Consider the following 27,272-nt stretch of genomic DNA (forward strand, 5'->3'; position numbering starts at 1 on the left):
TCTTTACAATATTTTAAGAAAATTCTTAAGTTTTAATTATGACATTGTTCAGGGTTGTTTGGTTTAAACCTCGGTTTAAACCAAATGGTTTAAAAAAAAAAACCATGTGGTTTTTTTTTCAAAAAATTTTTTTTTTTGAAAAAATTCATTGTTTTCCCCCAAATGTTTTCATAAATCTTTATACATAAATGGCTACTTTTGTATGTATGTATGTCCGGGGTAATCTTCAAAACTACTGGACTGATTTCAACCATTTTTTTCACCATAGATAGCTGCCTTTTCAGGGAGCAACTTAGGCTATAATTTATTCCCAAAAAACTTAGTTTAAAAACGTTAGGATGGAAAACAGTAAATGTCATGTAATTTCCCCATCAAATGATTAAATATAAAACCATTGTTATGAAAATTTGTTGCCTAACAACAGCAATATTAAAAGTAATCAAAATGAAAATTTTGAATCAAGGCTTCTCCGAAGCAAACATGAGTTTAAAGTCATTTAAACATGTGGAAACTCAACTTTTTGCACACTTGCGGAAGCATTGTAGAGAGCTTTTTTTTTTCTTTTTGTGTGTGTGTACTATTTAATTAAATAAAGCGCACAGTTTTTACTTTCTTCTATATCTAATATATAGAAGAAATTATTGGATTCGTGCAAATTTTCGAATTTCGAATTTTGACGGATTCGAACGTTTTGAGGTGTGCTGAGTCCATTTCAACTATTTTTGGAAAATGTCTGTCTGTCTGTGTGTGTGTATGTGTTTGTGTGTGTCACTTCTGTGTGTGACCAGTTTTTTGTGGCCGCTCTACAGCAAAAACTACCGCATGAAATCGAACGAAATTTGGTACACATATGTGCCCCTATGTGAACTTGTGCCCATTGGTTTTTGGCGCGAATTCCTCCAAGGGGGGTGGAGCAATGGGACGTTTTTTGTGTTACACCTGCTTGCTATTCCTCAGGAAGTAACTGGCGGACTCAAACAAAATTTGGTCCATATGTTGCCATTAACAGGAACAGGTGCTGATTCAATTTTGGTGGCAATAACTCAAATGGGGGTTGAGCTATAGAACGTTTTTTGTCGTCAATTGTGACTGCTGTATCTCAAGAAATAATGAACGGAATGAAAGAAAAATTTATCGGCAAGTAGCTCTTAGTGGGTATAAGAGCTGCTTTTATTTTGGTGTCAAAAACTGAAAAGGGGGTGGCGCAATCGAATGTTCTTTTTTTTCATTGTGAGTGCCATATCTCATGAAGTAATGCTACGTTCTGGATGAAATTTGGAATAATCCGCCAATATACAATAGTGAATTTATTTGTAAATAGGCGTTGTTTCAATTTTGGCGCCAATCGCTCGATGGGGGGGCTGATTTTTTTTTTGTGTAAATAAAAATAGCTTTATAAATGCAACAATAAGAAAGATAAATTGTAATACTGTCGTCTGCTTATTTCACATGATTTTAATTTTTGGAAAATAATCGGAAATGTTATCGCAATGATTTAAAATTAATAACTGTTGCCATTTTATGTTTGTTAACAAATAAAACATCTAATTAATTCAAGCAAGGCTTTAAAAATAACTTTCAAATCGTTCTTTGCTTTGCTTTTGCTGGAATTCAGGAATTCGGACGGTCGTCAAGTTTTTTTTTTTTTTTTTTTTTTTTTTTTTTGTTGCTGGGAATATTGCATTCTTTTCATTTTAGTTATCTTTGTTTTTGTTAGTACATGTTTTGGAAATTCTTCACATTTTTATATGCTTCAATTCGTGTTTTCGTTTCTAAATAAATACTCATTCTTTATGCTTATTGCTATTTTACTTTTATGGGTAAGGAAGAAGCTCAATTTTTAATCCCGTCAAAGCAGTGTGTTTTGAGTTCTTTCAGTTAAAACAGAAAACAAAAGAAAGTAGCGATTGTTTCTCACAATTATTACTGACCCAGGCAATGCCGGGTATTTTTGCTAGTTTTGCATATTATTGCAAAGAGTAAAATCTAATTAATGCAAAGTAACTAGCAAAGCTTTATAGATAAATTACAGATTTAATATTAAACTTAGAAAATTATATTTTCTAAGGTAATACAAGTTTGCTAAATAGTTTTTATTTTGTTTGTTTGTTTTTTTTTTTTTAAATCTATGCAGCTTTTCTATTAGATACATAAATATACAAGGCAGACCAACTAAGTTTTTCTAAAATTATGTGGGAAAAAAAACCTAAGTAACTCTTTTATAATTTTTAATAATCATTATTTATCAGTCTTTTGCATTTTAAAAGAGTCCAAAAATCATATTTCAACCAAAACTTAATGTACTACCTAATTTGCTTGATTACTTAAGATTTGAGATAGATTATTTACCATTGAAGTGTTGCGCAGTGCAAAAATATCTTAACACTAGAATATTTAAATTACGAGAGAAAAAAAATATCTAAAGAAGTTCAAGAACACTTAGAGTAGGCGATAGATGATGCAGTCAGACCAAGAAAAGAAAATGTATAAAATTATGAAAACAGAAAACATTCATGTAATTCTGTGCTCTTATAAAAAGAATTGAATGCCAAATTTTCACCTTTCAAAGAACTCTTTTTATCCCAATATAACGAAAAAAGTCTCATGTATAAATGTTCGAAGAATCAATAAACATTAATTTTTATGACAGTCTTCATTATTAAAATGTTAAGAGTATTTTCATTTAAGTTCATACTGAGGCTTTTAATTAAAATGTTTTCTTTTCTTTGATTAAAAAAAAATGTATTCCTAAATGTATTAAAGCAGGAGCAGGAGAAATAATGTCTACAATGGAAAACATAATGATTTTCTTAAAACCTACTTGTCCTTTTTCTATAATTGTTGTCACCGATAAGTTAGGTAAATAAATTATATGATTTGTAGCTTTTTTTTTTTTTTTTTCAAATCTCTGAACAAAGTATGTGTTGATCTTATGATTTTTAAAGTTGTATAATGTAATCAGACTTATGATTGATTTGTAGGTACTGCAAAATACTTTCCACACATGGTTTACGAATGCATGATTTCAGTTTTACTTTTTTACTTATAGTAGATAGCTATGATTATGAGGAAATTAATTTGCAAGAATTTATTCCTAGTTATTTGTAATTAATAATGTCTGAACTATCCCAGTAAATTATTTCTTTGATTATTTATACCAAGACCCATTTGCGTATTGTACTTTTTATAAAAGTTAAAGATATAATATTCTCCTATAGAAATCTCTAAGTATGAGGAAATGAAATTACAAGATTTTACTCTTAATTGTTTAATTAATTACAAAGAAATTTGGTACAAATATGAATATTAAACATTCCTCAACAATTAATTCATAAAATCTTCATGACTTTCCTAAAATAAAATTGTTTTTCTTTTACAAATAGTAATAAAAACCAAATAAACCCAGTTTAAACCAAAAAAAACTTTTTTTTAAATCCGGTTTTTATACCTACCCTGACGTTTGTTACAGCAAACATGAGTATGTAATCACGAGTCTGTAATCGTAATTCTTCGTACGATAATCGTAAATGATTACTTTTATAAACTGTAATCATTTGCTGTAATTGTAATTACGTTTTAGCTGAGGATTATAATAATCGTAATCATAATCTTCTATTTTTCATGCTTGTAATCATAATCAATTACAATTTCGTGTAATTGACCTGGTTCCAGTTAAATATTGTCCAAAGCTAGATGGATTGGTAAATTTAGATATCTTTCACCAGAGACTTGCTGGAATGACGGGGGGAGACAAGTTTCCATTGTGACATTCAAATTGAGAAATGAAAGGAATGTTAGAAATTCACTTGCTGGAAAACTCTGCTCTTGCAAAAAATGTTAATTGAGTGAGTTCGAAATTTTTATTCTGAAATCTTAAAAAGGTTTGGTTTTAAAAATGTTATACTGCCTTTGTAAAACAGAAGGGGGGGGGGGGTGACTCTTCAAAAACAATTCTGAACCTGGAGTCTTAAGAACACAAATTTAAATTATCATAGGTGAACTTCCCGGAAGGGTTTGGTGTTTTTTCTTAAAAATGATTTGAAGCTAAAAAGGGTTTAGGAGCTGGGGACGTTTGATGAAAGTTTTCTAAAGTTAATATCTTTAGCTAGTTAAGTTAAGTATATTTAAGACTTCATATGAAACCCTCTTACAATTTTTATCTCTGTATTTTTCTTACAGACATGTCACCCGAGGAAGATCTTGACAAGAAGGAATCAGTAGTGTCAAATATCTTGGTCCAGTTTAAAAATGAAGCTGGTGAAATTAGTAGTTCCCCTTTTGATATGCCAGTAAATGTTACTACTCAACAGTTACAAGTTATCTGTAATGCAGTGCTTAGAAAAGTAAGTGTATTTTAATGATAGAAATGTTGACAAGCTATAGTAATAAAAAATAAATTAAAATATAGAAAAAATAAACAAAATTTCGGGAGGGAAAATTTTTGTTTTCCGAGGAAGTTGCTTGCTACTAAATGTTATAGACTTCAAAAATTTTTACAGGGTGATTCAAAAAGAATCGTGTGATTCCAACGTGAGTATTTTTAAAACTAAAAATGGTACAAATTTGTTTTGCAGGCTTAAATCATTCTAAAGGTCCTCCTCCTGATGCCTGAACGATATGACACCTGTACTAAAACTGACCACACATGTTGTAGCATGTGTGCAGGCACAAAAGCAAATGTTGCAGTGATTAAATTTTTAAATTTATCAACATTAACAGGAAAGAGGGAAATAAAAACAGTATCCTTATTTATTCCCAAGGAAAAAACCACTTGGTGTTATGTCTGGTGACCTGGGGGCCAATCACAAAGTGTTAAATCTCATCTCTCTAGATCTTCATTTAAAATAATAATGAATAACAAGTGGGACATATTCAATAGCATGCAGATACATCTAGTGGTAGTCAACTGAAACTTTAAAACTTGCTCTTTCGTTCAAGCTCCATCAAAGAATAGCCAGGCGTGAAATCATCGATCGATGCCACAATGACCAAAGAATAAGTATAAGTCTTGTTTATCTGTAGCAGACCTTAGTTTATTGCATTTTACCTATTTTTCCGGAAAAGAGTTGAAAAACAATTTTTTCCCTATATCTTTTTGTACTGCTTCTGCCACCTTTTGAGTAAAAAATGAGGAGTACTACATGAGGGATGCTACAGAATAAGCATATCTATTTGTGTATCCTTAACTGCTAATTCTTAAACCTCAACAGGTGTGTTGGTTACGCTTGCAAATATTTAATGAAAATATGCAAGATATTTAATATAGTTTGCATTTTTTTTGCATTAATTTTCTATTATAATTTTTAAAATATCAAATTTAATAGTATGAAAATAAATGTTTGTTTTAAAAAAATAGATTAAATGAGGAATATTTTTTCTCAAATCAGTTGTGAACTTTTTTATGTGGTTATATTAGATTACCAACTTGTAAGTTAGCGATGACTGACGCAAGATGTCGCCCTTCGTCACTGCTACAGGTACAATATTCCCAAATCAGGTAGACTTATGAAACCCCACCATTTTTTTTTTTTTTTTTTTGAATTATCCTGTATTGTTTATATTCCAATACTTTTTCTTTTTGATATTTTCAGCAAGCCCTAAATTTAAGCAATATTTTCATTCAGGAAAAGTAATTTTACTTTGGTATGTAAAATTTCAGGAAGAACCAGTTCCTTTCCTTTTCTTTGTTGATGATGTGCAAATTAAAGATAGCTTGGAGAGCACATTGAAAGATAAACCTTCAAATACGGAAAAAATTCTTGATATTGTGTATGCTGAACAAGCAGTTTTTCGTGTCAGGCCTGTCACTCGATGCACAAGCTCATTGTCAGGGCATGCTGAAGCTGTACTTTCTGCATCTTTTAGTCCGGATGGCCGGTAAGTTTGTTGAATTTGACTATTTGTATCAGATGTAATCTGAATAAGTAATTTAAAAATTTGAAAATTCTCATCAATTGCTACAAAATATTTTTAGATTATCAAGTATAATTTCCCTTGAACCTTAATGCTTAAAGGTACCCAAGTGATGACTGGATGTGAAAGATTAATCCCAATGTAGATTATCCATGTCATAAAAGAGGCATTGATTTAAATCCGCTTGATTTAAATCATGATTAAAATCATGATTTTAATCAAGAGATTTTTTTTCAGAATCAATTGATTTGAATCAAGTGTTTTTTTTTTAAAACAAAATTATAAATTAAAATCAGTTGATTTTAATTTTATAAATTTATTTAACCTCTTTGGAATGTATTGCTCTAGCTTTAGCGTACACTGCATTGTGCAATCTTTATTTCAACTGGCAGAACTGCATAGACCCCTCTTTCTGTGTGTAACAGATTTTCAGACTCTTGCAATACGGTTTTTACTATGAATCAATGCTTATTGCATTTTCTGCTGACTGTGTTTTTATTTACTCATGGAAGTTATTCTTTTGTTGAAGATTTGATACTTGAACTTATAATTGAAGAGAAAAATACAATATATTACCTTAAAAAAATTTTTCAAACCAAATTGCAGTTTTGAATTTTATTGCAAAAAAAATCTTATATGACTTGCATTAATTGCATAGCTTTTAAAAATTTATCTGTTCCAATTCAGATACTTAGCTAGTGGTTCTGGAGACACTCTTGTGCGATTGTGGGATGTGAATACTGAAACACCACAGTATACTTGCCAAGGTAATATGAGAAAGTTTTGGTTTCCTTTCTTACTTTTCTGTTCAATAGAGGAAAGCAAAGCTATGCCAACTAATTCTCTTGCATTCTTTCCTCCAGGTACCAAACATTGGGTCCTGTGTGTTTCTTGGTCACCTAATGGAATGAAATTAGCATCAGGGTACGAAAATGGCGAGGTATATTTTCCTAATGCTCAGCTTATGACATTGAAAAACTATATAGAATAAATTATTCTTTCATTTGTCAATGTTGTTATAAAAATGTCCACCCCATATTATTTACAATGTATATCTCATATTCAGGGCTAGAAAAATCTTTAAAATTTTACACGCCCTGCTGGAAATGTTTTTCTAAAGAATATATACATGCCCAGTTTTTTTTCATTGTATATAATAAAAATGTTTGAACTTGTCATATAGCATAAATCAGGCAAAAAACTGATTTAATATCTTTATATCTGAATCAAGCATTATTTCAGTGTGAAACATGAAAAAAAAAGTTTCACATAATAAGTTGTCATTCAAATTACCTTATACAAAATTAAAAAATTATAATAATTACATGCCCAGCCGGGCATGTAATTATTATAACTGGACTATTATTTTCTTAATGTTATCCTTTTCTCTAACAGAAATATTGTGTAATATAGGCATTCATTAAGGAATCTTAACAAGTGTAGACTTATTTTTTAAAAAAATTACTGTAGCGACTCCCCCCCCCCCCCCTTCGGTTATAGCAATCTCCTAAGCTAGTTCGCTGAGGGTTCATTATAACAGGGTTTGAGTGTATATGCTTTTGAAATAAGTTCATTCTTTTTCAAACATCCTGTGTACACACATGTATAACTTGAATTTTGATTTTATCGCTGTTTATTTTCCCCCCGAGATGTATATTTTTGTGTTTTTTATTTTGTTGCATTAATGTTATAGATTTCGATTTGGAATCCTGAAACTGGGAAGGAGTTTGTCAAACCATTACTTGGCCATAGTAAATATATAACTGCAGTTTGCTGGGAGCCTATCCATTTGTAAGTAATATTGAATAAAAATTTATAACACTTTTTAAATAGTTAAGCCCTTCAATGAATATTATATTTACTGTTTTTTTTTTATTTTTCAATTTACAATCACAACAGTGACAAACAGCAACATGCTCAGTGATCAGGTAGGTTGCTCCTAGTGAGTTTTATCAATCCTCAGTGAAGATCAAGGCTTAACCTACCACAGGTGACACTCGAGGCAGTAATTTTTAGTGTCAACCTCCCCTTAAAAAGGCAAAAAAAATAATGTTTTATGCAGTGGCGGCTTGTGCCTTGAAAAAGTGAGGGGGGGGGGCAGAAAAGTGAGCCTCCCAAAACAAAAACACAGATATTCCGTGGCATCGTATAATCTACACCTCATTGATCTTACACTCTTTAAACAGATAATACATGTATTATACGCATGAAAATACGGTTCAATCCATTTTTTAAATTTCAACCAAGTAGTACACACAAAAAGAAAAAAAAAAGGAAAATAAATAAAAGTTATGAATTATTGTCTGGAAAAAGTGAGGGGGCCCAGACCCCCTCTGGCCTCTCCCACGAGCCGCCACTGGTTTTATAGTAAACATGAAATTTATACAATTTTCAGAAAAATTACGTTTTATGTTGTAACAAAACTTGAACTTGGCTAATCTACAACAGAAAAATAAAACATATGAATGTTTGTGTGTAACTTCACCCTAGATGCATATGTGCAGTGCCATCCCAAGATCAAAAATGTGAGAGGGGCGTATGAAATTTATGAGCCTTTAATTATTTCAATTTCAAATGTATCTCAAACACAGAGAAAGCTATTGGGTTTCAGTTTTTTGGTGTGAGAGGAAATCATTCCTAGATCTTAGTATTGACAATATGAATTTTATCTTAAGTGTAATATTCACTCCATAATGTTAAAATTTGTAGTCCAAAAAATGCATTTTACATGAGCTTTGATAATATTGGGGGACGGGAGAGAAGAGTTTCGGGAGAGGTGACCTAGATGTTCGATGAGTAACATAAGTCCAAAAATTGGGATTTTTCGTTGGTTTGTGCATTGTATGTAGAATCAAATCCACATCGAGCCATGGGAATGTAATTCTTTAAAAAAAATCCTTTTAAATTTTTTACCGGGATTAAAGAGCGCACATCCCATCCTTTCCATGTGCCAGAAATTTTTTTTTCCTCTACTGTAAAATTATGATAATGTGACTTATGTCCCTCTGGTTCTGAGGTACAGAAGTAGCTTTCTACACTCTCTTTGGTTTAGAGAATGTTAGGGATTGAAGAGGTTCAGGAGCCCACCTCTGGGAATTTTTGAAATTAAACTCTTAAAAATGCGTTTGTAGGCCATCTTTAAAAAGGTTCAGAAGACCAACAAGTTTTCAAAGTAGAAGTTCTAAAACTGCAATTAAAACAACTCTTTAGAAAGCTGTGACAGAAAAATGATTTCTCTAATAATGACTAATCTGTGTTGCTTTAATTGCAGTTTTAGAGCCATTGCTCAATAAGTTATTTGGCACAACTCGAAAAATGTAAGTTATACAACTTCAATATTTTTCCACAAATAGCATTGTCAATTTCATTAATGTAGTTGACTTCTTCAGTTGCATCAAGTTTTCTCACATGTTATTCTCTTACAAGAATTTTAGTCTAAGAACACATTTGAGGCAGTGAGAAGCAAAGGGATGTAAGTGGACATTTTCAAGTTTCGAGTAAAACGCGTATAAAGATTACATCCTAGGTAGGCTTTCATTGAAAAGTTCTTCTAAATCATGCTGTACACCTCCCAGGGCTACTAGTACTATCTCTTGCCCCAAGACAGAGGAGGAGTTCACCTACCATTTCTACTAGTTATCTCCAATTTTTAATTTTGCCACTTGCATCCCTTTGCTTCTCACTACCTCATTTGATCTCAAACATGATTTAAAAAAATAAATAAATAAAATATTGGGTGTATGGAATCATATTGTAAAATAAAAAAAAGAAAAAATAATAACAAAAGGCTAACCGCACAACACATTACAGGAAATGGAAAACATGAGAAAACAAATTTAAGTAATGCTTAGCAGTTCTTTTCTGTTTACCTACATACCGAAAAATATTAGTATGGACTTTATATTATAGGTTGGAGGCTTAAATCAAGTTTTAAATTAGGTTTTTATTTTAATTCAATCCACTGGTACTGGCTATATTGTATCCAAAAGTAAAAAGGTCCTCTCCACACTTCTATGTAAACACTTTTTTTATTTTTAAGCTGACATGTGATGAACATTTTTTAAACTCATTAGGGAAAATTTAATTTAAAATATATTGAGATTTCAGTGTTAATAATTTTCAAAAATCTCTTAAATGCATTTGGGTTTCACTCTCTAAAGGGATGCCACCTGATAGATTAAATATAATTTAAAATCTATCAGGATTTCAGCATTTATATTTTTAGAAACTCTAAAATACATTTTAGGCTTTGGTTGTGTTTTGCTCTAGTTGTAGTATTGTTATCTCACACCAATAATAGATAACAGGGCCAAAGAAGGAGACTTAAGGTTTTTTATCTTGAGTAACTTGTATTTCTATGGAATATAAATTAGTTGGGAAAACCATTAGTACTTAAAGGCTTTAAGCTGATATTGTTTTTGGAATTTCTCCTAAATATACGGCATTTATATGAAGTCACCATAAATTCTTCTTTTAAACCTAATTTTTGAAGTTGGTGCAATATGATAGGTAAAATGACTAACGCTAATTCAATTATGATTATAACTTTTAATGGACCTAGCTTTTTCAATAGCATTTGCATACATTAAATTAATAACAACACATTTGTAAAACAGTATGAATGTTTCGTTTTTTATTATGAGTGGTTATTCTGAAAAATATAAACAAAATATGGTTTTTCATCATTTTCCCTTTTTTTTTTTGCTGACTCCAAAAATATGTTTAAAAGTAGTATTGATTGTGTTCCAAGAAAAGAAAAAAAAAAAAAAAAAAAAAAAAATATATATATATATATATATATATATATATATATATATATATATATATATATATATATATATATATATATATATATATATATATATATATTACTTTTTAGAACAATTACCAGCTGCAGTTTTGAGGATGCTTTTTTCCTCTCGAAAATATTTTTTTATAATTGCGCTTTCCTTAATTTCTTTTAGGAATGCCGAGTGTAGACGAATAGCCAGTGCTTCAAAGGATGCAACTGTTAGAGTTTGGGATATTGTAACACGCAAGCTGCTTTTTGTTCTTTCTCATTGTGATTGTGTTACTTGTGTCAAATGGGGTGGCACTGGGTTGATATATTCTTCATCTAGAGATTGCACCATAAAAGTTTGGAATGCCAGCAATGTAATTATTTTGACTTTTGTTCTTAATATCTACAATGTAAGAATTGAGATGTTGAACTAAAAGCAATAAATTGATTTAGAAAGACGTTTGACTTTTTACTTTGATACTCTAAACAATGTAAAGTACCGTAGTTAATAAAAAAATGCTTTTTCTTAATTCCCTAACATAAATCTGTTTCATCTCCATTTATGTAAATATTAATATAATTGGTGGGATTTTGATGACATAATAAATGCCTAAAAGTGTACTTGAAAAAAGCTTTCAAAATGTACTAGAAACAATAAAAAGTGCATGGTGAATAAAAAAAAAAAAAAAACTCTCGTCATAATCAGTGACTGCAGTTATTCTTAATGACTCTCTTTTTCTGGCAATGGCTTACTTGCTCATGGCTCAGTTTTAACATAAATTATAAGCTTATGTTTATATTGTCTTGTAGCAGTCAAGTAATTCAATGTTTCCATTTAAACATTTTTCTAAAGATAAAGTTATTTTTTCTAATTAATTGTGTACTGTGCTTCGACCTTTCAAATTAAATAATAAAATTTAATTATTTAATTTTACACACAGCTTATTTTTATGCATACGTTGAATCTGCATTCAATTACTGAACAAAGTTGTCTTATAACATTGGTAAGCACATGGTTTGTACTATGCATGTCGTTTACTTATCCGAGAGCACTTTTGTGTGAAAAATCTATTTTTACTATGATGCACACTTTTTTTAACGAAAATGTGAATATTCCATTTTTATGTAATTTTCAGTATTAGTTTCAACCATGCAACATGATTTTAACCAGAAAAAGAACATAAAAATCTTCCAGCAGATCCTTAATTAGTGTTTTTTTTTTAGTTTTTTGTAAAAAGTGGCTTTAGGTATCGTAGATAGCCCCTGAACAACGATTATCTGTGCTTAACCTCTGGTCTCGGCTAAACAGAAGTAGCTATCAAATTACCATAGTGAGTTTTAGGAGAAATTACCAACCAAAATGTAGGAAGGTTACAAATGTATGAAGATAATTCTGGTCAAGATGCAGTCTGAAAATTTCATTTGGAAACTGGAAAATTTGTGGAAATTTTAAAGTTGTTCCGTTGTTCCTCGGTTTGCACTCAGACTATGCAAAATGTTGCCTTTTTTGTGCAAGTGGGAGAGCTGGGTTGGAGACACTTAAGATGGCAAAAATCGGGGATTTGTAATGCTCTGGTAATGAATATGCAAACTTTTCAAGTTTCTCAAATTCGGGCATTTTTTCCATATTTTTAGCCTTTCTTAAAACTTTGGCTGTTATGTAAATTATGTAATGTACCCTCATTATCTAGTTCAAAAAATAATTTTGTTATGAAAGTTTTTTTTTTAACTTTTATTTATATTTTGAAATTTTTCACATGTATTTTTAAATTTCATTTCTTTTCTTGTGACATCGTTTCTAAAAATCAATGTTTTCATTGTAATGTCATCATTATTTTTGTGGTTAAATATGAAACAGTTTAAAATAAAAGGTTTTAATGTTGCCTTTGCAAAATCTTCAGATTTATTAATCAAGTAGTTCAGTATAACATATATGCGTAGACATATACGCTGCTCAAAACAATTAGGGGAGCAACATGGTTTTAACAAAGTCACCAAGTGCTGTTTACAGATTAGTCCCGATTCATTCTGGAGTGTCACACCCGACCTGTTCTGGTATGGGGGGACAGGGGTATTTGGAATAACCCTGCATTCCTTCATGAAAGGTTATAATACAGACGAGCTGGTTGGATGGTATGGGGTGGAATCAGCATAGGCTAACGTATGGACCTGCATATCATTCAGAATGGCACTTTGACGGGCGGAAGGTATGCAGAGGAGAGGCTGTGACCTCATGTCATCCCTTACGCTGGAGCCATTGGAGATTCCTTTGTTTTCCAGGATCATAATGCCCGATCGCATAGAACTCTTCTGGTGGAGAACATGCTTAAAGCTGAAACAATACAAGGTATGGAATGGCCAGAGTGCACTTCTGACCTGAGTGCAATTGAGCATGTTTGGGACATGCTCGAACAATGCATTGCTATGTGACCAAGGACGCCTGTTAGAGTTCGAAACTTGGAGACTGCACTTCTTGAGGAGTGGAACAGTATTCCCCAAAGTCTGATCGATGACATCATCTCATCTATGGCAAACAGGTGTGCAGCATTCTTAACCTGTTCGAGGAGACCACACGCCTTATTAAAACTCATGCATCATGTCTAAACAGTACCTTTTTACTTTCTTCTATATCTAATATATAGAAGGAAGTATTGGATTCGTGCAAATTTTCGAATTTCGAATTTTGACGGATTCGAACGTTTTGAGGTGTGCTGAGTCCATTTCGACTATTTTTGGAAAATGTCTGTCTGTCTGTGTGTGTGTCACGTCTGTGTGTGACTAGTTTTTTGTGGCCGCTCTACAGCAAAAACTACCGCATGAAATCGAACGAAACTTAGTACACATATGTGCCCCTATGTGAACTTGTGCCCATTGGTTTTGGGCGCGAATTCCTCCAAGGGGGGTGGAGCAATGGGACGTTTTTTGAGTTACGCGTGATTGCTATTCCTCAGGAAGTAACTGGCGGAATCAAACAAAATTTGGTCCATATGTTGTCATTAACAGGAACAGGTGCTGATTCAATTTTGGTGTCAATAACTCAAACGGGGGTTGAGCTATAGAACGTTTTTTGTCGTCAATTGTGACTGCTGTATCTCAAGAAGTAATGAATGGAATGAAAGAAAAATTTATCGGCAAGTAGCCCTTAGTAGGTATAAGAGCTGATTTTATTTTGGTGTCAACAGCTAAAAAGGGGGTAGCGCAATCGCCCGTTCTTTTTTTCCATTGCGAGTGCCCTATCTCAAGAAGTAATGCTACGTTCTGGTTGAAATTTGCAATATATGTGAATCCATATGTAAACAGGCTTTGGTTCAATTTTGGCGCCAATCGCGCCAAGAGGTGCTGATTTATTTTTATTATCATTATTTTTTAGCGAATAAAAATAGTTTTATTAATGCAACAATAAGAAAGATAAATCGTAATAGATTGTCGTCTGCATATTTCTCGTGATTTTAATTTTATGGAAATGATCGCAAATATTATCTCAATGATTTAAAATTTTTAACTGTTGCCATCTTATGTTTGTTAACAAATAAAATATTTAATTAATTCAAGCAAGGCTTTTAAAATAACTTTCAATTTTCGCTCTTTGCTTTGCTTTTGCAATAATTCAGACACTGGGATGGTCGTCAAGTTTTTGCATGTGTAATTTCATTTTTGTTGGGAATATCGCTTCCTCGTCAAGCATGGGGAGGGATCAGAAAAAAAAAGAAAAATATAGAAGAAAGTTTCGTGATGGCCACAACATACTAGTTTTTATTGTTTACATGTAACCAAATTGTTGCCCTAAATCATCTTTTGATGTTTTTCTTTTTTTTTTTTCAAAGAATGAAAGCTTAATTCCAATTTTTTTACGTCTTTTTTTCTGTATTGCGCATTGATACACTTGTACTATCCATTTTATACCAATACATGGCTGTCTCATACTGTTTTTTTTTTTTTCACTTTTTTGCTTACTCCTCTAATTGTTTTGAGCAGTGTATAAAAGGTGAAATAAGTAAATAACTTACACATACCAAGAAAAAATATTAGCACTTAAAAATTAACTTGTAACTTGTTGAGGTCAAGTTTTTTAATTTAACCATTCCTTTTTTTAAAGCCTTTTTAAATGTGTGTTTTTGAGTTTTATATGTATGTATTATTTTCAATGGTTTACTTGTATATAAAAACCACATAAAAGCAAACAAATTTTAAAAATAGGTAAAAAAAGCACTATAACTAAAATGTGCACTAAAGTAGCGATTTATTATGCAAAGTAAAGGTGTGAACTTAATTTAAATCAGAAGAAGAGCGTAAGAAAAAAGTAGAGCAAGCCAGGAATTGTCAGTTATAAAAAATATTAAACACGAAAAATAATGAAAAATGTGAATAAGAAAGCTTCAATTAGTAGTTGAAGTTTTGTTTTCGCATCCTGAATTTCCTTTTTTATTATTTTGTCACTTAAAGAAGAAAAAAAAAGCCTTACAATATTGATGAATAGCAGTAGAATTGAGAAAAACAATAGCTTATGTAATCAATGTCTATAAATTAGTGGAAATATTAAAAAGGGGGGGGGGGAATACCAATGATAGTTACTTTGTTTTATTTTCTCTTACTTATACATTACTAAATAACAACTTATTAATGTAGTTACGGTACATTAATACAGTCCTTCAATTCCTTCCTTTGATGAATTCCTTCCAACCTTTCCTTCCAACTCATGAAGTTGTTGCTTACGAAAGAGAATGATATTTTCTAACATACATCAAGCTTTAAATTCTGTGTTTGTAGTTCCTTGAATGGATGTTAAATACTGACCAACTTTCTCCAGGTATTAGGTTTTGTATGTCTTGCTGAAAGGAGTTTTATTCATACTCTTGGCACAGTCACAGCAAGAAGTATGCTTTGAGTGACCAAAATGGAGGATCGAGATTTCAAGGAAAAATGACTATCAAACAGCCTTTCAACTAAATCCGACACTATTTTCTGAGATCCGATAGGGAAAAGGAATTTTAGAAAACAATTTTTGAGTGTCTAGTTAACCGGGTAAAATTAAATTTGGTGACTAGTAAAGGAGGATCATTTTACATTACTGTGAATGAGACCTTTTCGGGACCAAAGAAAAACGACTACTTAAACGGAGTGACCACTTAACCGGTCGACTACTTATTGAGGTTTCACTGTAAATGAAATTTCCTCCAGACTCATGACTTTATTAGACAATTTAATATATTTGAAAGCCTATTTGATATTGAAAACAATTTTTGAGTGTCTAGTTAACCGGGTAAAATTAAATTTGGTGACTAGTAAAGGAGGATCATTTTACATTACTGTGAATGAGGCCTTTTCGGGACCAAAGAAAAACGACCACTTAAGCGTAGTGACCACTTAACCGGTTGACTACTTATTGAGGTTTTACTGTAAATGAAATTTCCTCCAGACTCATGACTTTATTATACAATTTAATATATTTGAAAGCCTATTTGATATTGCCTCTCCTATAAAATACCACTCACACTATAGTACTCAATCCTAGCTATGGGCCTGCTATATGGTTAAGTATTATGATAGCTAATAATTTGAATATATTATTTAAGCTAAATTCTGATCTTCCAGCTAATTGCAAATTGTTTTCCATTTGTGGCTTGTTTTTTTTTTCCATGTGAATTCTTTTTCATTTATTCCAGGGTAGTATTTACCAGACTCTGGGTGGTCATGGACACTGGGTCAATACTATTGCTTTGAGTACTGATTATTTATTGAGAACAGGACCTTATGATCCAAGTAAAGCAACTTGTGTCTACAGAGAAATTACTGAAACTGGTAATATTAACTTTATGATTTGTTTTGCAACCTATTTGAATGATATTATTTTTTCTTTAGTACTGAGCAAGGTCTAATGCTAAAATATTCAGTTATCGAACGTTTTGAAGCACAAAAAAAAAAATAATAATAATAATAATTAAAAAAATGCAAATTACAGCAATTTGCATTTTTTGTGCTTCAAAACGTTGGATAACTGATTATTTTAATTTTCAAGGAGGTATTTATTCATTATAAGGTCTAATGTATTTGACCTTATTTTAATTTCTATTGAGTCTTTTGTGTTTCTTTAAAATAAACAATTTTGCATCTTTAATAATCTGTTTTTTATTTCTAAAAATAAGAAAGTTTTTTGCATTAGATTAAATCAATTTGCTCCAGAAATTACTTTTATCCTGCTCCAATAATATAAGTGTTACACTACTGTCAGTTTTTCATATATTTTTTTTAAACTGGTGTAATTTAAGTACAATTCTTCTGTTGTTCTTATTCTTTTTTATTGTAGCTAATTTTGGTTTATTTCTTCCTTTCTTCATCAATGTTTTTTTCTTTCTTTATTAGCTGAAGAGTTATCTGATATTGCTTTGAAGAGGTATAACAGCATAACAGTAAGTATAATATCAACACAAAACTCTAAGTAGCTTATTCTTGTCTAAATAAGAGCTGGAAACAAGAAGAGAATATTTTTTTAGGAAATCAACTGCCTCCTCCCCCCCCCCCCTCCTTTTCTTTTTGGAGAGCATAAACTTGAAACTAACCAGTTTAAAATCCATTTTTTTTCCAAATCTTTTTACTATTACTATTTGTTACTTATCCAATATATTTATATATATATATATATTTTTTTTTTTAATTAAAAAAAATAAAAATAAAGTCATAGCTTATGTAAAGTTTTTTGAAAAAATGTTTTTATGAAAAATATATTTTCATTATTTTGTGAGAGAATCTGAAATTCAGGCGCACCGCTGCTTTCAAATTCAAAACCTAGCAACTTCAGTTAATATCAAACTCGTCTGAAAACCTGCACATACAGTAAACTCCCGATTATCCGCGGAATTGGGTGGCACAAGTGCCGCGGATAATAAAAATCGCGGATAACCGCAAAAAGACTAAAATGGGGGGATAAATCAGGTAAAAATTGTCCTATCTCAAATTCTTAACTGTATTGATGCATAACACTTTCTGCAAACAGTGAAAATATATATAGAGTACAGTACAAATGTTTTGTATTTTTGCACAACCGAACTTAACATCAATAACAAACAAGTGCATGTACGATGAAGAACGCACAAAAATAATAATAATAATAAAATTACATTAAATCAATCAATCAAGCAAAAACAACTGAGTGTAAATTTACAATTTTTCAAAAAAAAAAAAAAAACAGCCACTGGTATTCGCTTTTTACTGCGAAAATACATGTTTGTGATTATTGATTGATTCGCAGATAATACGCCCCGCGGATAAACCGCTCGCGGATAATCGAGAGTCTACTGTACCTGTAATTGACCTTGCATCTAATAAAATGAACTTAATCTGTAAGGAATGAGCTGTGTAACACATCTGCTAAGGATGTTTTGCTACTAACACTTGTTAGTGATCATTCTCACTACAGCAATGTAGTTCTCTGCAAATTTGTGTGATTTAAGTCGGTTATACACTGTTTAACATTGAAAAGGCAACAAAAAAGGAGTACAGTCGACTCCCGCTACAACGCGATCTGACTTACGCGAATTGGCTATAACGGATTTTTACCCCGGTAAAGAATTTTATTCCTAACGCGAATTCTTCACCCGCAACATGAAAATTTTCTGAAGAGAATTGCGGTTTTTTCGTGAATGGACCTTCATCCCTTTGGCATCGCTGAGGGCGGAAGTTCTCACACCGTACTAGTCTAAATATCACTTATACAAATAACTACTCCTCATTTTCCATTTATTTTTTTCATTCTATATGGGAAAGTTGATGAAATATAATGAAACCTAAGAGCACTGTTTCATTTAAAGTTTGTAAAGATAGAAGGAAAAAGAGAAAGTTTCAACAACTATAGTGCAATTGTTTTTCTTAATACATAATGTACGTACCTACGTACCGTAGTTGTTTTTTTTACGTCTTCCTTTCCCATTGATCATTGATTTTTTGCATCGTAGCAGTTTTTTATGTTGAACAGAACTTTTTTTTAAAATACAATAAATAAAAATTCAAGTTTTTGTTCAAGAAACAGTAATGTATAGTTAAGAAATGGTTTTTAACAGCTTGAGTTGGTGTTTACAAGTGTCTTTAATCCTATGTGTATATTTATAAAAGTTTTTACACATACCCTTTTCCACAACGCAAAATTTCAATTTACGCAAAGGGTCTTGGAACGCATCCCTCGCGTAAGTCGGGACTCGACTGTAGTCTGGAAGGGATGAAATTGGCACAACGACAGAGACCGCAAGGAACAATAAGTGCTCTTTATTTATCAACAATATTCAGATTACAGATCGAAAATGACATAGACTTAGTAGGATGTAGGATAGCTGCGAACGGTGATGCACGAAGAAACACGTCTAAGTACAAAGTCAATAAGAGTGTAGATGGTGTCCTATGGAAGGGCTCCTTGTCAACCATTTGCCAAGGTTTGTCCTTTGAACGAGGCAGTGACTAGTTTCAAACAGCGTCCAATCACATCTCACACATGTTCAATTGGTGATTGATCAGAAGAGTAATGGTAACAACAGAAGCATCTGTACACCTTGTAGAGTGTGTTGAGAGACGTGAACATGGTGCGGTCTGGCGTTATCCTGCTGAAAAATTGCATTGGGTTACCCTGAGGGTAAGGGATTGCCACCGGCCGCAGCATATTTGACACTTATTGTTCGGTTATCATAGTGTCCTGAATACGAACTATAGATGACATATTATACACAATAGCGCTCCAAACCATGATGCTGTGGTGTCGAGAGGTGGGAGGCTCCGCAGTTGCTGCCAAATTAGACCTGTCTCCATGCTGAGGTTAATGGCTCACTCATATGCTGTGACTACCACTAGAAAAATGGGTGTGTGACTCTTCTGAGAACATGAGGTGCTGCCATTTTGTCATTAATTCATTTTAGCCGACCTGCCAGTCCAATCACATTACCCCTCGTAAAATTGTCTGTTTGCTGGAAGTGCCTCTGTTGACGCCGACCTGGCATTCTTTTCTATTACATGTAACCTTTCGTACAAAAACAAAATTTCTTCGATGATTTGTATTGCAGGAATATTGCCAATTCTACAAGTTCTTTCTTTTCTATCTTTCTTAATGTGGGTTGATGATCTGGGCATTTCACATCATTTGCAAAACTCAGTGATGTGCCTCTACCCTGAACTATGCATAAATTTCTGACTACGCTGTTTTGGTGTTGCACTTTCAATGTGGAACAGTATATATATTTCTTTCATGTGCAAAGGTTTTCTTCCTTTTTTTTTTTAAAGAAAAAAGATATTCTGTATTTTTCAAATTCTCAATATACTTTATTTTTGGAAGAGATGTTTTTGTTCAAATCAAAACACTATTTCCAACTGCTGATTTAGTAAATGACCTGTAATATTTTACATAAAAGTGTAACAAAGGTTTTTGCTAAAAAAAGCCAGCTTTTTATTTGTCGATGAAGAATTCTATACTTTCTACAGAATTTTTTCAAATGTATTAGAATTTTAGTTCAAAGTGATATTATTTCTTCTGCAAAATGATAATATTATTCTCAGCTAAAGGATCAAAATAAATTTACTACTCTGTTGCCACCTCAAAATATATTTTAAGTTTATACTTTAAAATATGCTTTACACACCAGTTAAAAAAAAACTTGTTTTTTCCTTCACTTTCTTTTTTCTTTGTTTATATTTCCTTGTTTTTGTGTTTTGGAGGTTGGCAAGTACACGTACATTAGGGTGTCCCAAAAAAATAAAAGTCATTTTTTTAATGCATACCCTCTTATTTTTTTTCCTTTTATATCAAAACTGTTTAAAAAAAAAGCTTCATGCAATTTGAAGCACGGTAACCCATGCCAACTTGCGCCCAAACGTATAAATAGCACATGTATTCCTAAGCAAGCGAACGCAGGTGATGCGATACTTTGCTAAGCTCAAAACAGCTGTAAATGGTGCACAGAAAACAAATCAAAACAGAAAAACAAATGTTGGGGTCTTATCCATGGCAATGTGCAAAACGTTAAACGGGTCTGTACGAATACAATCTGGTCAGTGAGCGCAGTATAGTTCTTCCATAGTGAAAGAAACATGGCAGTGGAGTTGCGTAGTTCGATAAAAAAAGAGATATTTTTAGTAGGAGTCGTAAAAACATCAAATTACTAGCTCAAAACTTCCCTCCAATGAACAAGTTGTCTGTTTTGTTTTGTAACATCCGAGAAGTAAATTTAACCATCAGTGAAAGTGCAAGTCTCGCTATTCAGGAATGAATCATCTTTTGGGAAAAGACACGCATTTCCACCAAATCGTTGCCAAATTGTGTGAATAAACTTAACCAGCATCAAATTTGAAGAGATTTCCAAAAAAAAAAAAAAAAACCTAAGAAATTGCAAGAAGTATTTAGGCAGCTCCAACTAGATTTTGTGAGTAATTTAAACAATTTATTTGATTGTGCACATACTGATGCACTTCAGTTAGTCGAAATGGAGTAAGATAGGATTTTCTTGCAATCGGACCAAATACATCAGAACCTGAAAGAAGAATACAAGAACCTGGAACAAGTGTACCAGAACCTGGAACAAGTAAATCAGAATCTGGAACAGGTAAATATGTAATGAGGAGCGATTTTATTACTCCAAAGTTACTTGCTGCTTTGGACAGATGTCAGTTAAGTATACAAGATTCTGTATTTATTCTTGAAACTACTATTGGCGCACTTGGGTGTAACATTGATGAATTTCCAATAAGTAAATCTTTTTAATTCAAAAGAGTTTGAAGCGACGATGAGCAAAAGGAGCGCGAGGAAAGAATAAAAGCTTTGAGTACTCAAAAATCAGAAGATCACTAACCTATAGTTATTTCATATGGATGTAAGGAACAACTCATTGTTGTGCCTAAACTGGATAATTCTATAGGGAAAGAACAGGCACAGGCAGGGGCAACATTTCAGCATTTCATTTGGGGAGTAGAGTTTCTTAAATACGAATTGCCTCAGTATGGAACAAAACACAGTGAAACCTGTGTAAGTTGACCACTTGCGGTGCAATACTTTGGTGGTCAACTTAGACAGGTGGTCAACTTATAAAGGGGGTAATGATGATTATTATTATTATTATTATTATTATTATTTTTTTTTTTTTTGTAAGTCTTGCACCATGCATTCATTTTTTGCCTAATTGACACTTACTCTTTCTGTTCAACTCACTTTCATTGTTTAGCATTACTTTGAATCAATAATATAAAATGTTATTCGAATATTTTTAGAGATTATTTTCCCAGAATGATGTATAGTATGTTATGAAAATTTAAAATTTCAGTAAATTGATCAAAAAAAAAAAAGTCTTATTGTTTATGAAAAGTTAATCATTTTATATTAATAGTTCCTAAAAAATTATAGTTGATCAAAAAATAAAAATTTTTTCGTTTAACAACAAAAGAAAAACAAGTTTGGAGAATAAAAGGGTTCTTAGTAGTTTTCCCATGTGGTTAAACTCAAAAGGAGGTTTAGTTATGCTGCTGTTTCATTAGTTGGTAAAATGCTGGTCTGGCATCAAAAATATTCTTGGAAAGCTATAAAAAAAATAATAAAAATAATAATTTGTTGAATAAAATTTTTAAAAATAAACCAAGTGGTCAACTTACAAAGGGTTTTTTACAATACTCCAAACCAAACTTGGGGTTCATTAGTGGTCAAGATAGACAGGTGGTTAAGATAGAGAGGTGGTCAAGTTACAGAGGTTTTCTTTCATTATATAAGATAGGACTAATTCCGTTCCTGACAAAAGCGGTCAACATAGACGGGTGGTCAACTTACAAAGGTGGTCAACTTTACAGGTTTTACTGTATTGGCTAGCAGCAAGTATTATCATGATATGGGGGGAGATTGCATACTTAAAGAGCCCCCAGAAAAGATATTTGTTGATGTGAGGTTTTTTTTTCAGTATTTTTAAAGAGTATCTGTGAAAGCATACAATGTATTGAGCAGCTGAACGTGTTTCTAGCAGAAGAAAGTGATGAACACTCATTAAATAGACACACTTAAAGTATGAGCGTAACAATGAAAGTAAAATACCATGTCATTTTATTGTGAAAATCATGCAGCTACACCACTGCACGGGCCTCTAACCATCGTTACGCAGAGCATACAAGACAAGAACAAGATATTTAGCCTATATGAGGAAATTATGTCATTAGTTAAAATTAACCATGATTCTTCGTCAGTTTTTTTCCGTTCTGAAAAGGCCGGTAAAGGCTTGATGAATTTCTAATAATTTAAAAAACGGAAAACGCTTGCTCAAGTGTTGAAATGGGTCGAGTTTCATCAACCAATACGGAGAACAAGCAAGATTGCTTTTCTTTAACATTGATCAGCGATTTACGTAAATTGAATTTGAACATTTTTAATCATTCCTCTCAAAAAATTTGAGGGTGCGACCACCCTATTTGCCGCTTCTGGGCACAGGCTGTTTGGGAGGCAGTTTTAGATTGGAATCTCGAAGACAAAGTTTAAATTACCTATTGTAATACTACTGTTTCCAATACAGGTCGTTATATGGTACTTGCGCCCTTCTCGAGCAAAAATCTGATAGAGAAATGCTTTCCTTTTGCTTGCTGCCGTCATATATATCAACTGATATTAAAGGCAGCATTCAAAGTAAAAATTAAGCAAGTCACAACAAGCCCTGATGCAGTCGAATCCCGACTTACGCGAGTGATGCGCTCCAAGGCCCCTCACATAAGTCGAAATTTCGCGTTGTAGAAAATGGTATGCATACGATATGTTTTAGAAACATAGCAAACTCTTTCAGACACATATTAGCATCCCTCAAACTGCTTCAAACCATTCCTCAACTTTACACTACAGTTTCTTACATAAAGAACTGAAATTTTACTGTATTTAAAAATAAAAAAATCCGACTTTATTCAACATAAAATACTGTGAAGATGCACAAAATGATTTATTAAAACGCTGCACTTTTATAGTACTGTACAGTAGATACAGCAACTATATTTATGAATTTAAAATGAGATGATTATACTCTGCTGCCTCCAACGCAGTTTTTAGTTCATATCAGAAACATCATCTTCTCTTTATTTGTCAGAAACTTTTTTTTTTTTCCATCTTTACAAACTTTAGATGAAACAGCGTGACAAGGTATCATTACATATTATAAACTTAAATATTTGGAATGAAAAAAAGTAAATGAAAAATACCGAGTATTTATATGATTCACTAATAAAGCGCTATGTAGACTAGCATGGTGTGTGCAACTTCTGCTGTTCGGGATGCTAAAGGGATGCAAGTCCATTCACAAAATCAATACTTAGTAGCCACTAACGAAGCTGATACTTCGTTTCAAAAATTTTCGTGTTGCGAGGGAGGAATTCGCGTTAGTTCTAATATTCGTTACTCGTTATAAACTCGCGTTATTGCCGTTTCGCGTAAGTCGAATCGCATTGTAGCGGGAGTCAACTGTATTCCATTCTTCAAAAATCTCAGAGAGTCTTGGAAAAACATCAATCCCACTAAAATATAGTGCTATAGAGGAGCTGCGGAGTTGTTTCAAACTGTATTTGAACTGTACCCAAACTTGAAAATTTACTTGGCTTTTACCGTGCTGAACTTACAAATGTTACGGTCAGGGATGGATATCGAGAGGTGATAGAACTGTCTATCATATTTTTAGGTAGAGATACAGAAAGTAAATTTAAAATAAGACCACCGGGAGCCATGCATTAAGCTCAATGGAAGGCTCAAGTGATTTACTCCCTAAAACAATTACTATGTAGTTCACAACTAAAATTAGGTATGAAGAAAAAAGGAACCATTTTCAGATATCTGCTTGTTTGTAGTGACAATATACATGAAACCATGGTTTCAATGCATTTTAAAAGTCAAAGCACTCAGCAAAGATTTGTGCTTTTTGAAATCTTTGGAACCCAATTATCTCAAAAGCTGCTCTACAAAAATTCATCCAGCATTTGTAGTATTTATCTGACGTAATAGCAGTCTTAGCTCTTTTTTTGATGATGAAGTAGAAGAAACAAAATAAAAAATGATGACAAATTTATGTAGAGAAGCCTTCTCGACCCATGAGAAGAAATGCTTTCCATCGAAGTAAGATCTTTGTGGTTTATTGTATGGTAAGTTTTGCACATTGATTTCATCTAATTGTTTAATTATTCATTTATATTGTGCATTTGTTACCACTTATTTTATTATTTTGAAGAGAAAACAAGTGATGATTTCATATCAGCAAAAAGCCAGTCATTGTTCACTATACTTAAAAATTGATGATAGTTTTCTCAACGAGAGTCCCTCTTTATGGGTCTATGATATTTCATTCCTTGATGCAAAAAAGACGGTCTCGATGCTCAGAGCAGTTAACAATGTAGCTGAAAGAGCGGTAAAAATGAGGAAGAGGAGGATCAAAAACAATTTGTGTTACGTTGCGTGTACGAGAGAAATGCAAAATACAAACATAGAAACAAAAATATGTGCAATGATGTTGAGTGTAGTAAGAAATTATACAGTTAGCAATCTTCCCACTGTAGTCACTGAACAGGATTTCAGGTCCCAATTTTGACCTCAAGCCAGCACAGGTTTCTGTTATTTTATTTCAATAAATTTTTTTCCTGATGTTTCTGAGGTGAAAAGGAAAAAATATGGAGGGTATGCACATTGGATTTCCCAATTTTTTTTTCGCCATTACATCTTGGGACACCCTAACGTACATAATTAATGAAATAAAAGGCAACAGTGATTTGTTTTAAATATTTGAAACATTTCTTTCTTAATTTCAGAAAGGTGAACCTGAAATGTTGGTTTCTGGGTCTGATGATCACTCAATGTTCCTATGGACTCCAATGAAAAAGAAAAACAAACATGTCGAAAGAATGACAGGACATCAAAGCTTGATTAATGATGTCAAGTTTTCACCTGATATGAGAATAATTGCAAGTGCTTCTTTTGACAAATCTATAAAAATATGGAACGGAAGAACAGGAAAGTATGTTGTTTTGAATCCTCTGATTTTGGAATGTATCATGTGTGTAAATATGATTTTTAGCTCTCTCAATATATGTTTTTAATAGAAGTTTTTTTTTCATTAAAAATGTATTTGATTACTGTTATTCTGGCTTATTTATAAATTTAAAAAACAGAAAATTTAAAGTTATGGGGAAGAAAATTAGCAAATTTGTTTATTTCCGGAACTAAAGATCCCCAGCTGATAAACAATTTTTCACTTGTAACTTTTTATTTAACCCATTGACTTGCATAGAAATATAAGCATTCCATTTGTGGCAGCCAAAAGTGAATTTGTTGACCATTTTCAGAAAACCTTAAAGAAATGCTATTGGTATTTTTAGAATCAAATATTTTATTTAGAATCTTTTTATAAGAACTCAAGTTGTAGCTTAATGTACTGCAAGTTCTTGAATGTTACGTGAATCTTTGCAAAACTTCAATCAATGACTTTTTGTCATTTTTCAATTATCTAAAAAGAAAAGTTTCATAAATTACATTTTTTTCATAGAAATAACAGATTTTTAAAAAAAAAAATACTGAGCACTTTTCACTATGCACACAAAAGGACAAAATAACTTTTCTGGGTCTGAAAGGACTATTAAGGTACTCCTGTAGTTTTCAATTATTCCAAGAAAAAGGCTTAACAAATGAAGAAAAGTGCAGCTCAAGTCATGTAGAGAATGTTTTATCATTATCTAGCTTTTAATCTAAATTTGAGTGTTAAAACATGAATATTTTTCTTAATTTGAAAGTTTGTTTTGAAATGACTTGAGCGCACTTTTCTTCGTAAGTGAAGTGTTTTTCTTGGAATAATTGAAAACTACAGGAATACTTAAATTGTCCTTTCTCACCCAGAAAAAATATTTTGGCCATTTGAGTGCATTTTGAAAAATGGTTAGTATTTTTAAAAAAATTCTGCAATTTTGAAGTTTTTCAATTTCAAACAAAATTTAATTTTTTAGTGATAAGTTGTACCTTAAAATTAAACAAATCATTTAGTGATATTGCGAAGTCTCTAAGTGGTCTAGTTACTGAGATATAAGCAAAAGAATGGTTCATAACATACAACTTTCTTGTGCTAAAGATCCTAATGTGTCTCTTTACTTAACCCCATTATCAATTATTGCCATAGATGAGGATAAAAGCCCCAAGAAAACAAAGACAGTGAATAAATTTCATTCTTGCTCCAGAGAAGCCTTGATTCAAAATTTTCATTATGATTACTATTAACATTATTGTTGCAAGGCAACAAAATTTGTAACAATGGGTTTAAGTTTAAGCGTATTGATGGGCTATAATTCTCCAGCATAAAGCAAGAAAGAGAATAGCCCAAGTTTTGCAAAGAATAATGATAATTCAAAGCTATTAAATTAGAAAAGTGTAATACGCGATTGGAGTAGTCGAACTATTAAATAGAAATTTATCTTCTGCTGCATGAAGAATCTTATATTAAGTGACGAAAAGTCATTCTTTAAAATATCAACGATTTATTAAACAATTAACAATTGTAAAAGATAAAATGAGAAAATAATAAAGTAACTTGAAGAATCAATAACTCAAAGCCATACGCAAAATTAA

General features: G+C 32.0%; 1 protein-coding gene across 1 annotated transcript in view; it reads left to right on the forward strand.

Moving 5' to 3' along the window:
• The window catches only part of LOC129222220 (notchless protein homolog 1-like), a 48,730-nt gene that overhangs the window by 8,644 nt on the left and 12,814 nt on the right, over window positions 1-27,272 (forward strand). The window contains exons 3-11 of the mRNA XM_054856697.1: window positions 4,180-4,343; window positions 5,660-5,877; window positions 6,601-6,680; window positions 6,777-6,853; window positions 7,607-7,704; window positions 10,878-11,067; window positions 16,357-16,492; window positions 17,054-17,100; window positions 25,469-25,674. Coding sequence (XP_054712672.1) covers window positions 4,182-4,343; window positions 5,660-5,877; window positions 6,601-6,680; window positions 6,777-6,853; window positions 7,607-7,704; window positions 10,878-11,067; window positions 16,357-16,492; window positions 17,054-17,100; window positions 25,469-25,674 — 1,214 coding nt within the window. The 5' untranslated portion in view covers window positions 4,180-4,181. The remainder of the gene's footprint in view (window positions 1-4,179; window positions 4,344-5,659; window positions 5,878-6,600; window positions 6,681-6,776; window positions 6,854-7,606; window positions 7,705-10,877; window positions 11,068-16,356; window positions 16,493-17,053; window positions 17,101-25,468; window positions 25,675-27,272) is intronic.

Source organism: Uloborus diversus, chromosome 5 (genome assembly GCF_026930045.1).
Source record: "Uloborus diversus isolate 005 chromosome 5, Udiv.v.3.1, whole genome shotgun sequence".
NCBI lineage: Eukaryota > Metazoa > Arthropoda > Arachnida > Araneae > Uloboridae > Uloborus > Uloborus diversus.